This window comes from Pleuronectes platessa, chromosome 18, assembly GCF_947347685.1.
Source record: "Pleuronectes platessa chromosome 18, fPlePla1.1, whole genome shotgun sequence".
In the NCBI taxonomy this organism is placed as follows: Eukaryota; Metazoa; Chordata; class Actinopteri; order Pleuronectiformes; family Pleuronectidae; genus Pleuronectes; species Pleuronectes platessa.
Window position 1 is genome coordinate 13,511,007 of NC_070643.1, and position 13,192 is coordinate 13,524,198.

General features: G+C 45.2%; 1 protein-coding gene across 1 annotated transcript; it reads left to right on the top strand.

Moving 5' to 3' along the window:
• Positions 1 to 120: 120 nt before the first annotated feature.
• LOC128461770 (zinc finger protein 385D) lies at positions 121 to 11,628 on the top strand. The gene is made up of 8 exons (XM_053446873.1): positions 121 to 241; positions 1,531 to 1,646; positions 6,657 to 6,764; positions 7,223 to 7,391; positions 8,417 to 8,683; positions 8,769 to 8,950; positions 10,722 to 10,823; positions 11,142 to 11,628. The coding sequence occupies exons 1-8, from the start codon at positions 232 to 234 to the stop codon at positions 11,382 to 11,384; spliced, it is 1,197 nt and encodes a 398-aa protein (XP_053302848.1). The 5' UTR covers positions 121 to 231; the 3' UTR covers positions 11,385 to 11,628.
• The last annotated feature ends 1,564 nt before the right edge of the window (positions 11,629 to 13,192 follow it).

Below are 13,192 nucleotides of genomic sequence, written 5' to 3' on the forward strand. Positions count from 1 at the left end.
TGCAGGGGCAGACTGGTGCACGAGTCGTGAAGAGATGAGGAGGAGGAGGAGGAGGAGGAGGAGGAGGAAGAGGAGGAGGGGGAGTGGATCCAGATGGGAAGGAGCAGCACCGGCGCTGCAGGAGGGAAGAGACGGAGTGTGGAGGAGAAGACGCGCAGCCTCATCTCCGCCTGGAACATGACACACACTTTTATCAAACACTGAACGACCGGAGTACACCTCGGTGGCGACATGTTTTTCGGTACGTAAGCGATGCATTATGGCTTTAATCTTTACAGGAGTGTGTGCGTGCGTGTGTATGAATGAGTGCGTGTGTATTTGTTTTACGCAGTCACTTGTTGCGGTGTTAAAACCGATGTAAGCTTTGTGAAGTCAGTCACCTGCACAGTGGAACAGAGAGAGAAAGTGATTGGGCGGTTTACTTATCTGCTGCAGCTCTTAGAATATACAAATCAAAATTATGGTCCACATGTTCGTTTTAATGGAAAACAACTGGGTGAATTATTTAATAACGATGATAGAGAATACAACAGAAGAAAGAATCACTAAGCAAAGTGGAATTGAATACCCTATATTTTATTATAAATGATAATATGATTACTTTTTGATGATTAGGATTTAAGTCACAAATCACAGTTTTATTATTCCTTTTAAAATTGAGCAGCTATTGTTTGATTTGAGGTCTAAATTCCTGCATATGTAGGAAACACAGCACAACAAACACACACACACGCCCACACACACACACACACACACACATACACACACACACACACACACGCACACACACACACACACACACACACACTCACACTCACACGCACGCACACAGCTCGTTAAAGGTAATGAGACAGTGTCAGAGCGGATGGGTGTGTTGCTGTGATGCTGATTACACATGTGAGCTGGTCCTGGATCAGAGAAACATGCAAACTAGACATAAAGCTTCAGTAACAACCAGCACTCAACAGACAAGAAGACACTCATCACACAGCACTTTCACTTTAATGACCACGTTCGATCATTTACATGTTTGGGTGAAGGTTTGAAACTGTGTGTGCAGGAGATGTTCTGTGTTTAATTTGGATATTATAAGTGAGTTTTGTACGACAGTGAATTGTTTGTGTGTGTGTGCATATGTGTGTGTGTGTGGGTGTGTGTGTGTGTCAATCAGTAGGGTCTTTTTTTAAGCAAAAGTAGCAAAACATGTAATGGTATAATTGAACAGTATCTGATGTTTTAAATGAATTATTTAAATATACATAATGTCTTTGGGTTATATTCAGTTTGTTAATTCATATTATTTACAATTTTTTAATTTTAATGGATGAAAGGATGAATCGATACTGAAAGTAATAATGGGTTGCAACTCTAATGAGTTGGGCTTTTAGTCATTTTAGAACTTAGTGGACTCAATACATTTCTGTCCAAGTTGGGTAAACACCCCGTGTCCTGAAGAATGACCTCATCCCTCCTGAGATAATCCTCCATGTGTCTTTTTATCTGTCTCCTCCCTGCTGGGCTGTCTCTCAGGTAATGTGTGTCACAGCGTCTCGCCGCCGCTGGCCCGTCCCACGCTGTGCAGGACCCAGCCGCCCCCCGACCCGAAGCCCCTCCTCCCCTTCCACCTGCTGCCTGGATTCCTTGACGTGAGTACTGTCAGTCACTCCGGTTGTCATGGCAACCACGATCTCAGGACAAAACCCCAAAACCTAATTTTGCTCGTGAACGACTCTGCCTGCTCGCAGCTGTTTAATTTTAAATTTCTAAAACACAGATGTATGAGCCCACTGCCTACATCTTTCCAAATATACCCCTACTGAGGCAGAGAGCTGTGACATTTCCTCACATCCTGGGGGGTGGATCTGATTCCTTGGTATTCCTCACACAGAGCTTTTCATAGAGCAGTCTGCCGCTGTGTTTGTGAAGGGTGAAGGTGGAGAGAGCCAGAGCCAGAGCCAGAGCCGGCCTAGTGCAAGCCCCGAGGAGAGCTGACGTGTCAGGAGAGGCTGATGGCTGACGTCTGGTTCACAGAGGAGTCGTGCTTTTCGTCTTAATGTACTGCTATTGTGATCAAATGTGGAATGACATAAATCGATGGAGTGTATATCATGTAGCTACAGTGAGATGCACTCGCCGGCATCACTGGGAGCAAGTCTCTTACCCACTGTGTGTATTTGTTTTGAGCTCACACAGCCAAGAAGACATTATGCGTTTGTTTGCCGCAGACATGAAAAGGCTGAAAACCATTAATAAGACCATCACTGAGTCTGGCTGAAGACTCACTCTGAAGCAAAAAATGACAATTTTCTTTTTTGATCCTCCCTTTACTTTGCTTTTGAGCTGTCCCTAATCTCTGATGTGCTCTTAGAAGAGATACACAGAGACAAATTGAGGGTTTGAAGGAGGGAGCGTGTGTGTACATATTGACCATGTTGTTGGTCTAAAAAGTTGTTAGTGTAGTAAATGTATTTTTTGTGTGCGTTTTTCCTCTTTCTTTTTGTCAAGCCCGAGTAGACATCAGACATCGGTCGGTGTCTCAGCGTCCTCCCCAACTTCTCCACATCTGCCCTCCCTCTCTCTCTCTCTCTCTCTCTCTCTCTCTCTCTCTCTCTCCCTCTCTGTCTCTCTCTCTCTGTGTAGTTTCCACTTTGCTTTTGAAGCCTTTAGTTCCTGGCCCTCCGCTCTGCCTGACACCACAAATAGACAATAACAATAATAAACAATAACAAACTTTCACTTTTCACTTCCTCCTGGTGGATGCAATTCACACTCCAGTCAGAGAAGCTCCCTCACTTTTAACTTAGCACAGAGTGTTGTTCTCACACCACACTGTTGAGTCACATCCCCTCTCACCTATTTATAACTACTACCAAGGACGTGTCGCTGTGGCCGCTCACATAGGAGCCCCTCGCTCCTCTAACTGGATTGTAGCACGTAGATTCATCACAGTTGTGTGCCTCCACCAACCAGAGTCTAGATGCATCTATTTTATTTGAGGACAACTGGTCAACATTTGTAGAAATTCCCTAAAGGCAGACTTGTTGTCGTGTCACAGAGGCCAAGGCCATGTTGTGTGAGGCCACTGTGACTTTGACCTTTGACCCCACAAATCGAATCAGTTAACCCATGTGTCCGTGGAATTTGAATTTATTCGCTCCAGGCATACTAAAGACAACATATGGTGACACAGTAACCTTGACCTTTGACCTTTGGCCTTTAAACACCAAAATTCAAATCAGGTCATTTTTTAGTTCACCTGAACAAATCTGACCAAATTTGAAGAAAGTCCTTGAAGGCATTCTGAAGACATCATGTTAATGACAATAATGTGACGGATGGACAGACAAGCAGACAACATGTTGTCTCAGAGCAGTGACTGCCACCTGCACAGGAGCATAACAAGTCTTCCTCCTCTCTCTCTTTTTCTTCTGAGGGGCCCTTCTGTAGAAACCTGAGTTATTATGCATTAAATATGAACGTAAATATCAACGAACCTAAATTAACTTTTGACTGCTCAGTTAGTTGTCACACAGCTGACCTCTTTCTTTCTGGAACATGTAGTGTGTGCGTGTGTGTGTGTGCGTGTGTGTGTGCGTGTGTGTGTGTGTGTGTGTGTGTGTGTATGTTTGTGTGTAAGCCTGAATCCTCCTGTAAATGCAGATGCACTGTTGGCTTCTTTGAAGTGCTGCACAATAGTTTGTTTGGTGCCCACATGTGGGTTGTCATAGTTACAGCGTTGTGTGCATGTCTGTGGTTGTTAGCGCTTTTAGTTTCACAGTGCGTGCTTGCGTGTTTGTGTGTTTTTCTTTGCCTGAAAATGGAAACATAAAACGTGTCTGTTTCAGGGAGAACACAAATTTAAATGACAAAGAACCAAAAGCAGCAGCTCATTCATCACAACCGACCCATTTTTAGAGGCTTGTCGTCATCCAGTCACGCGTAACTGTTACGCTGGTACATAGTGTAAATCCAGGAACATTCATCATTATTACTGTTGGAGCTCTTGACTGTGCTCCAGGAAAAAGTCTGTTTTACTTCACTCTGCCATATGTTTCAGTCATAACCCTCTGCACGGAGCAGAGTGTCTGACAGGCTACGTGTGAGGAGGTTTGTAGAGGGAACGAGCCCATTTCAAATGGAGGAGTGTGGTAGAGGCCACGCCTTCATTTACTGTATCATACACATACACTCAATCCACTGCTTTTCTTATGACTCCATGCCGGCCACAACCAGTGGCTGGAGCCTTTATGTTTTCACGTTGTCCTCCTATATGATTATAGTGAACATGATGTCTCGAGAACGCCTCTAGAGAAGTTTTTCAAATTTGTTTAGTTGGACTCGATAATGAGCTGATTAGAAATTGGTGGTCAATAGCCAGAGGTTGTTTACCTCATGAACGCTTTCTCTTCAATACACCTTTGGAGAATCCTTTTGAATTTGGCACAAATGATCCCTTAGACTGATGGATAAATGGATTAGATATATACTTTTTAAAGCAATCTTGTTGTATCATAGTCCACGATCAGCTGCCACCAATATCACGATCCACTATCACAATCTCTAATTGGCGATCCACTGCCATGATCTATGATCCACGACGACAATCTACGAGCCACCATCACGATCCACAATATGGCCACAACAGAAATCCCGGATCTGCAAACGATAAAACACAAGGACTCCGGGGAAGAAGTCAAGTCTGTAACATTCATGAGACATTAATTTGTTAAAGAGGTATAGGATGAAAGAGAAGCTCCATGTGTCATGTGGCCCCAGATAATCTAGGCCTATAGCAGCATAACAGCATAAACGCAGAGAGAGTGTCTGCCTCCTGAACTCTAACTGGGAGATGATTCCACAGGAAAGGAGCTTGATAGCTTTAATGTGACAATAAGCAGAAAGCACATCGATAGAGGTGGGTTTGTTTTTACAGGTGATATGCCTGGAGAGGAAAGACAGAATGGCCTGTGTAAAAAACAAAAAGGGCCAAAATGACTTTGCCACAGGTGCTGCTCCATCCCAGAGTGTGGAGTGGGAGTGGGGGGTAGGAGGGTGAGCCTACAGGGAGGCAGGGGGATGACTTTGATCACACAGAGACAGAGGGAGCGGCACAGGGTTTAGAGGGGAGCAGATGGAGAGTGTGAAGTCAGGAATGTGTGATGGAAGGTCAGATGGTGATAAAGGAGCCTCGGGGTGATGAGGGAGGAAGGGACTGAGATGAGTGGCTTTTACTTAAAACAGTTCATGGTTGCTACAAATGTTATTTTATTATTCTTTTTTATTATTTCATAATTTGTATTCTACACGTTTCACTCGAAACTTGTTTTTTGTCGCATTTGTTTGTTATATACACAAATAGCTGCAAGGAAGCAGACGGAGATAAGAGACCAATGACTGCTGAGAATCATTCCAGAGCAGCTGGAGTGATGATCAGAGAAAATGAGCAAGCGTGTGTACTGCACACACACACAGACACACACACACACACACACATGCACACACACGCACACACACCGAGAGAGGAAGAGCGAGAGAGATTCTGTTACATGTTTTACTTTTAAAAGCCAAGAATTTATCTTCAGCTCAGTCACAAATAGTTGACCCATAACGACACCCCCCGCAGACTTTAAAGATGGCCGTTAAAAGTTAGTGTTTCGTCCACTATGGAGAGCAGAGGATGTGGTCAAGTTTGCTTCGCTGTGGTCTGACTGGATTCCAATCATGATGTTTTTTAAATGCAGAAACTCCGATCAGGACAGTTTTAGACATTTTCAAATAACATATGTAACATCATTTACTTCCCTGCTGTCCATGAAAATCTGTATTTTGCAAGTTAAAAACAATGATTTTGGTTTTGGAGCATCAGGCTCCTCAACGCTTGCACTACAACAAAATGGTTCTGACCAATGGAGTGTTATTTTGTACCTTTTATGGGGTTTTCTGCTGCCTTTGAGTGCTGCAACATTATATGCAAAGGCAATTGGCCGGGACCCCGTGCTTAGAGGGGGGCCTCAGGAACGGCTGATTAGATTAGTCCACAGCAATGACAATGTTTTGACAACCCCCTTAAATTGTGGGATCAGATATTTACAGAAGACTGCTATGAATCCATAGTTGGAAACACCCTAATGAGGTCCCATGCCACTAACTCTCAGCTTCATAATTTTAGAGGGTTGGTTGAAGACTAGAGCAACTTAATGTGTGTGTAGGATTTACCTGGAATGGTGGAGTCGCACTTAAACGTCACTTCACTAGTTTTATTTATGTATATGCATAGAATATATTTAGTTTATAATTGATATTCTAAAATAATAGTTTTGGGGGTTTGGTCGGTTTGGTTTGATCTAGGGCCCCCAGGTCCCATTTGCCTGGAGCCCCCACACTGAAGCACCACTTATTGAATGTTGAAAGGTGGCTGTGTGTCTGTGCACATGTGTATACATGTATCGCACCAGCTGTGTGTTTGTTGTTGTTTTCATGTCTGACTGGCTGCCAGAACTACTCCCTCATTCCACTGAGAAATGTTGTGGTGCTTCTCTGAACACATTGTTGCAAACAGTTTGTAATTTATAACGCAGGTGATCACTTTCACTAGTCATTGTTGTCTTTCACAATCCTGATCCAGTCTGTGACGTCCCGATTCTCCTTCGTTGCAGATGGATCACGTACATAAAGCTCTGATGGGCCCCGGCTTCGGGCTCACCTCGCACCTGAAGAGGAAGACCAGCTCCTGTGGAGTCTGTCGACTGAAGTTCAACTCTGAGGTGGGCGGTGTCGTGCACTAAAGAAACACTTTGAATTGTTTTTCTGTCTGTGCTAATCACATTTCTCACACACACCCTTTGGCATGAGAGCTGAGGAGGCCTGTCCTGTCATGCTGGTTCTGAGGTTTTAGAGCTGCCTGGTTTATTCACTCACTGGGTGAAATGTTCACACCTCTAATGTTTGACCTTTGCATAGTGTTATTTTTTCGATTGTGTGAAATGCAAAACGATTCATAATCGATTTTAAACAAGAAAGTCTGGGACAGTGGTACACAGACATCGTTATCAGGAGAAGTACATGAAACACAGCATCCCCTGCACTTTCATCAGGAACATTATAAACCTGTATTTACTTGTTGCTCCGTGTAAGTTTGTGCATAAAAAACATCAAGTATACATGAGTAAATAATTGTGTGTTGGCAGATAGTTCATTCCCTCTTGCTTGCTGTTGTGCACAGGTGCAGGCGTCCTCCCATTACAGCGGCACCAAACACGCCAAAAGGCTGAAAGCTCTTGACGCCCCAGATTTAAAGATCAGGACCTCTGAACCAGTCGCCAAGGAAACCGCATCGCAAATCCTCCCGTCGCCCTGCTCGCAGCATTCCAGCTCCGACACGACATCGGGAGGTGTGTGTCTCTGCAGGCACACACACACACACACAAACTGCACGAGTGTGTGTGTATGCAGATGTTAAATATGTGACAACGACAGATATTTGAATGCAAAGCTCAAATCTCCCTTTCCCACTCATGACTTTTAACTCTTTGATGTGATAGCCCCCCCCCCCGCTGCTTGGGGTTTCGCAGTGATGAGATTAAAGGTTGAGCATTATCCTCAGCTCCTTCTTCAGATCTACATTTACCTTCCTCATTCAGTAGCCTCCTGTGATCAAAAACACACTGCAAATGCTTTGAATGCATGATCTGTGGGAAGCTGTGCAGTGTGTGTGTGTGTGTGTGTGCGCGCCTGGAAATATGTCAGCATAAATATGAAAGCGCCAGCATGAGTGCGTATACATGCGCCAGAGCTGATATGCTACTTTTGCATGTGTGGGGGTGTTAAGGAATGGAAATAATACATTTGGCTGCAAGCTCGAGAGCGGAAAAAAAAAAAAAAAAGAAGATAGGAAGAATTGCATGTGACACCGCTGATATGAGAGTTTGTTTTTGTGAGGGAAAGAACGAGGGATCATTTGCAGTTGGGAGTTAGTTCAGGGCAAGTGGAGGAGACGGCAGGGGAGGCCTCTGAGGGTTACTTCAGCAAACAGCCTGCTCGGCCTCTCAGAGTGATGAATCAATGGGAACACACAGACACTTACTCAGCCAGGCAGAGCTAATCATTGTTATTAGCAAAGCCTGAATCCTTAAATCAGCACAGGCTCCTCCAGGGAACCGCTTAGAAAATAAATAATAGAGCCAAAGCATTTCTACACAAAACTGTGCGTTTGATTGCTGGAAGACAGATCCTACGGGAAATCATTGATTATCAGTGGGTTTAGAGGAGTTGATAGATCTTCTAATCACTTGTGGCCCGGTGAGTTTTTATCTCTGTCTCTGAGGAAATACAAACTACAAATACAAAAATATTTGTCCGCACTCCCTCTCCCTGGCTCCTTCTGTTTGCTTCTCACACTTCTCAATGTACCCTTCAGAACCTCCAGCCCCAAACCCGGCTTCCAAGGCTGTATCAACGAGCAGCGGCTCCCCTGAAACTGTGAAACCGCCGTCTGAATCCTCGCTGTCACCCAGCCCGAGGACGGTAGAGAAAGAGGCGCAGGGAGTTGTGGATCAGGGAGTTGGGGATGCGGAGGTGGCCCCAGAGGAGGAGACGGAAGAAGAGAAAGCTATTCGTCTCCTCTACTGCTCCCTCTGCAAGGTGGCTGTCAACTCCGCCTCGCAGCTGCTGGCCCACAACTGCGGTGAGACGCTCATTGCAGTTGTCAGGTTTACCCTGCACACACAGTCTTTGATCCTGATGCTGAAACCACTTTGTATCTCCCGCAGGCACTAAGCACAAGACCATGCTCGAGGCTCGAAGTGGCTATGGAGCCATCAAGTCCTTTCCCAGGACGGGGGTGAAAGCCAAGTGGGCCCCGCCGCCGGAGTCGTCGACCGGACTCCAGAACAAAACTTTCCACTGTGAGATCTGCGGTGTGCATGTCAACTCCGAGACTCAGCTCAAACAGGTTCATTGATGAAAATGCCAAGTGAAAAACTGAGCTTAGGTCGGTTACTTGTCACAGTGATTCACACAGAGATGAACATTTCTTACTGTAGTTGTAGAATACAACAATACTAAGTTAAGTCAGTGAGTCCTCAGCTTTGAATATTATGTGAAAGGAACGTTCTAAAGTCCGACATGCAGTTGAGATAATTCAGCATTGGAACAGATGTGAATATGCCTGAATATAACAGTTGCTCTTCAGAAAGCCTTTGCATGAACATTCTTTTCAGTCTTTTTACTTTTTTTTTACTTGCACACAATGTAACTTATTCATGAGAAAAGATGGTCTGTTGATGTTTGGTACAAACCTAAGTTACAAGCTGTAATCTTGGATGCTTATGTGAACATTCCTCTGTGTGTGCACAGATCCACTCTCCTACATTTACCATTAGCTATAAAAACAGGCAGGTTTAATATCCCCCCTCAGCCGGAAAGCCTTTGATATTTAATTTAGCTGTGATTGAAGACCGTCTGCTTTATGATTTCTATGCCCATTATGGAATGATGGACGGGCTACACGTTTGAGTAAATGTCTTTAATCTTTCTTGTTTTGTCTTGATGAAAAACGTATTTGATGCAGATTGTTTTCGTAGAGGTAGAGACAGATAACATTCTTCTTCTTCTAGTTAAGTTCTCGTCTGATCTTTTTTCCTCCTAGTCTCTGTGCATAATCATTTACTGTACATAAAGATGGATGACATGACTGCTCGAAGGAAGTGGAAACAAATCATCTAGATTGTTCCTCAGTGGCTGGCTGCAATATGCCAACCCTGCCTCATTCACGTTAGCAGATGGGACATGGACTAGATAAAAAAAGGCAATGGTGGATGTCGATAATTTTTTTAACGTCACGATACTTAGCCTGTGACTGTCTCACGATTGGTCCAGCGCATACATGACAGGTCTTCGATATCGGGGCTCCATCCTTCAATCGTGGCTGAAGACACATCATCCACGTTCATATACAGTCTATATGGTTAATGCAACAAAGAACACGATTAGCTCACCAACTTTAGATGTTGGCTGAACACTGGGCAGGTGCCAAAAGAAACTGGCCCATCACACTCACTGGTTGGTGCCTCTTGTGCATGTGAAGCTATGAAAAGGTAAACTGTCACACTGACTAACCATTCACAGAGTCGAGACAGTCAAATGCATGAGCAGATCCACCGGCAGGACCATGCATATTTATTCCAAATCACAGTGTGAACCTCTCACACCTGTCACGCCTCCCCGAAAAGTGAAACCCACAGATTCCTCATCATAGAGCGCAAAGATACCCAGCTTAGTCTGAATGTGATGATAGCATTAGCATCTGTTGGCGATATGAATGCAAAGTGTTGGTCCTCATATCTGACTGTTTAAACGTTATCTTTGGCCAGGTGCTCATGAATATTTAGCCGTTCACCGCTGATTGTGTGCCGCGCTGGCTGAAGCCATCTGCTTGTGCTTTTCAAATTTCCGGACCCAACTCCCATGAATATTTTCCACCTCAAAGTCAGCGCCAACAAATTGTCCACATTCTGCCTGAATCGTCTACATAGGAACTTTGATTAGGCTTCCTTTAATTTTCCTCTTCGCTGATTATTCAAATTTCTAAACAAAAGTGACCTTCGCTGTCTTTCTCTGCGTTGTTCCGTTTCCGTGCTGCTGCCTGCGTCCCTGGGTTTATTTATTGCAGCGTTTTCTCTGACTCTGCGCCCCGCCCCCCCCCCCCCCCCCCCCCTCTCCAGCACATCAGCAGCAGGAGGCACAAGGATAGAGCTGCAGGTAAACCGGCCAAGCCCAAGTTCAGCCCCTACACTCCCGTCCAGCGACACCAGGGTTTCCAGGCGGTGAGTTCGCTGCTGCTGCTCGATTTATTTTCCCTCCTCATCAGTGTTTGTGTACAAGAGCCGATTCCCCAGAGCCTTTTCCAGGAAGCTCAACTCCCTACTGCCAATGTCAGAGTTGTGATAGGGGTTGAAGAATCTCCCGTCTGAAATGTTTTAGTTCTTCGTCAGAAAAACTCAGATTAAGATGTTTATAAGTGGGACAGCTTGTACTCTATTCGTGAAGTAGCTGCTGAGACTTTATCTTCTTGTCCTTCTCTGGAATCCTACTGTTCACTTTCAAATTCGCGACTGCAGCTTGTTTGTCCATTTCCTCCTCAGATTCGACTGGCTCTGCAGAAGAAACAAGACCTGACCAAACCTCTGGCCTCGACTCTTCTACACCATCAACTTTCTGTCGCTACCGCAGCTGCCATGGCAACACTGGCCTCCTTCCCCCTCCGGCCCGCCTCAAACTCCAGCCCCGCCCTGTTTCAGAGTCAGCCTCTCTCCCAGGCTCTTCTGCATCCGGTCCCTGGACCCATCTGTCCAACACACACATCGGTGCTCTTTTCCCCTTACTGACCCTGTGCACGTCTCAATCAGCTCTGAACTACAGGTTAAGGCAGAGCGGACACCAGAGAAGACGTGATATCAAACGGTACCTGCTGTTCTCCACACAATAATAGATACTGTGGGTGTCATGGACCAGGGGGATATGGATGGGATGGACAAGGGGGATACGGATGGAATGGAGCAGGGGGATACGGATGGGATGAACCAGGGGGGATACTGATGGGATAGACCATGGATACGGATGGGATGGACCAGGCGGATACGAATGGGATGGACCAAGGGGGATACGAATGGGATGGACCAGGGAGGATACGGATGGGATGGACTAAGGGGGATACGGATGGGATGAACCAGGGGGATACAGATGGGACGGACAAGGGGGATACGGATTGGATGGACCAGGGGGATACGGATGGGATGGATCAGGGGGATACGGATAGGATGGACCAAGGGGGATATGGATGGATGAACCAGGGGGATATGGATGGGATGGACCAGGGGGATACGGATAGGATGGACCAGGGTGGGATACAGATGGGATGGACCAGGGGGGGATACAGATGGGATGGACCAGGGGGGGATACAGATAGGATGGACCAGGGTGGGATACAGATGAGATGGACCAGGGGGGATACAGATGGAGAAGGCACGAAAGCAGGAAATGAGTGCAAACAGTATTTTGTGACGAATGTGTGTGTGTTTGTGTGTGTATGATAGGGTGTGAGTGCATGCACAGATGTAGCCATCACAGAAGTACAACTTAATGCAACATTTGTGCTTTACTCCATTAACTTTTATAGATTTATAGATAATCTGATATCATTTGAGAGAGTCCCTCTTACAATGAACCTCCATGATGACTATAACTCTGTGTGTGTTAACATGTGCAGATGTGGATCTTATGAATGAACGTGTGAGGGCCAATCAAAGCATGCTAGAGACTTGCTGCTTTTGATTTTCCAATAAACAATAGCTGTGGATACTCATATTGGGTTCAATAGTTTTACTTTTCTATAGTTTTCTCAACACTCAAACAGCCTATTGTACAATCCACAGTCACCCATTCACACACACATTCATACAGCGCTACCTGTATGCTGCACTTCTTATATCACACACTGTTGGTGTTCACTATCTTGCCCTAGGACACTGACCTTCTGGTTGTTAACCCTAAACCACATCTGCCCCCAGATGACATCTCATCCGGCGGAGTGTATTGCAGGGCCAACACCCATTCACACTCAGATCCACAGCAATGGTTAATTTAAAGCCTCTAATTACCCTTTGGATGGTAGGAGGACACAAGCTGAAACATGCATTTTGATATAAAACTTTTTTTAAACAACATTTCAGCATGACACTCATCAGTTTGTGTTTTTGATCTTTGTTTTAAAACATTTATTAGATAAGGCCCAAGCCAGGAACACGTCTATCTTCATACTCTCTGCTCCGTGTGTACGTGTTCACCCAGACATGTGACGTGTCGAGACGCAGTCAGGCATCACCTCCTCCCAAACCGATAACTCTCTGTGTTGAGCCTCTGACCTGAACCTGTTTCTTCTTCTCTACTTAGCAGCACGCAGAAACAATCATTCCTTGGTCTGTGTTCAGGTATTTGCCAACGTAATGAAAAAAGGACACATCCATAGTCCTTATTTGGCTTCAGGAGACTTTGAAGTATTTCCCCCCCCCCCGCTGCATCCCGTCCAACTTCGTTTCTCTGAGAATGCAGTGCCCTGCTTCATTGTTTTTCTTTTTGATCAGGTTTACTGCATCGTGCATCTCATTCTAAAGTTCATTTTAAAAGCCTCGAGGTT

Coding starts and splice junctions, on each gene's coding strand:
- LOC128461770 (XM_053446873.1), top strand. Junction 1,647..6,656: donor TGCTGCCTGGATTCCTTGAC/GTGAGTACTGTC, acceptor CCTTCGTTGCAG/ATGGATCACGTACATAAAGC. Junction 10,824..11,141: donor GACACCAGGGTTTCCAGGCG/GTGAGTTCGCTG, acceptor TTTCCTCCTCAG/ATTCGACTGGCTCTGCAGAA.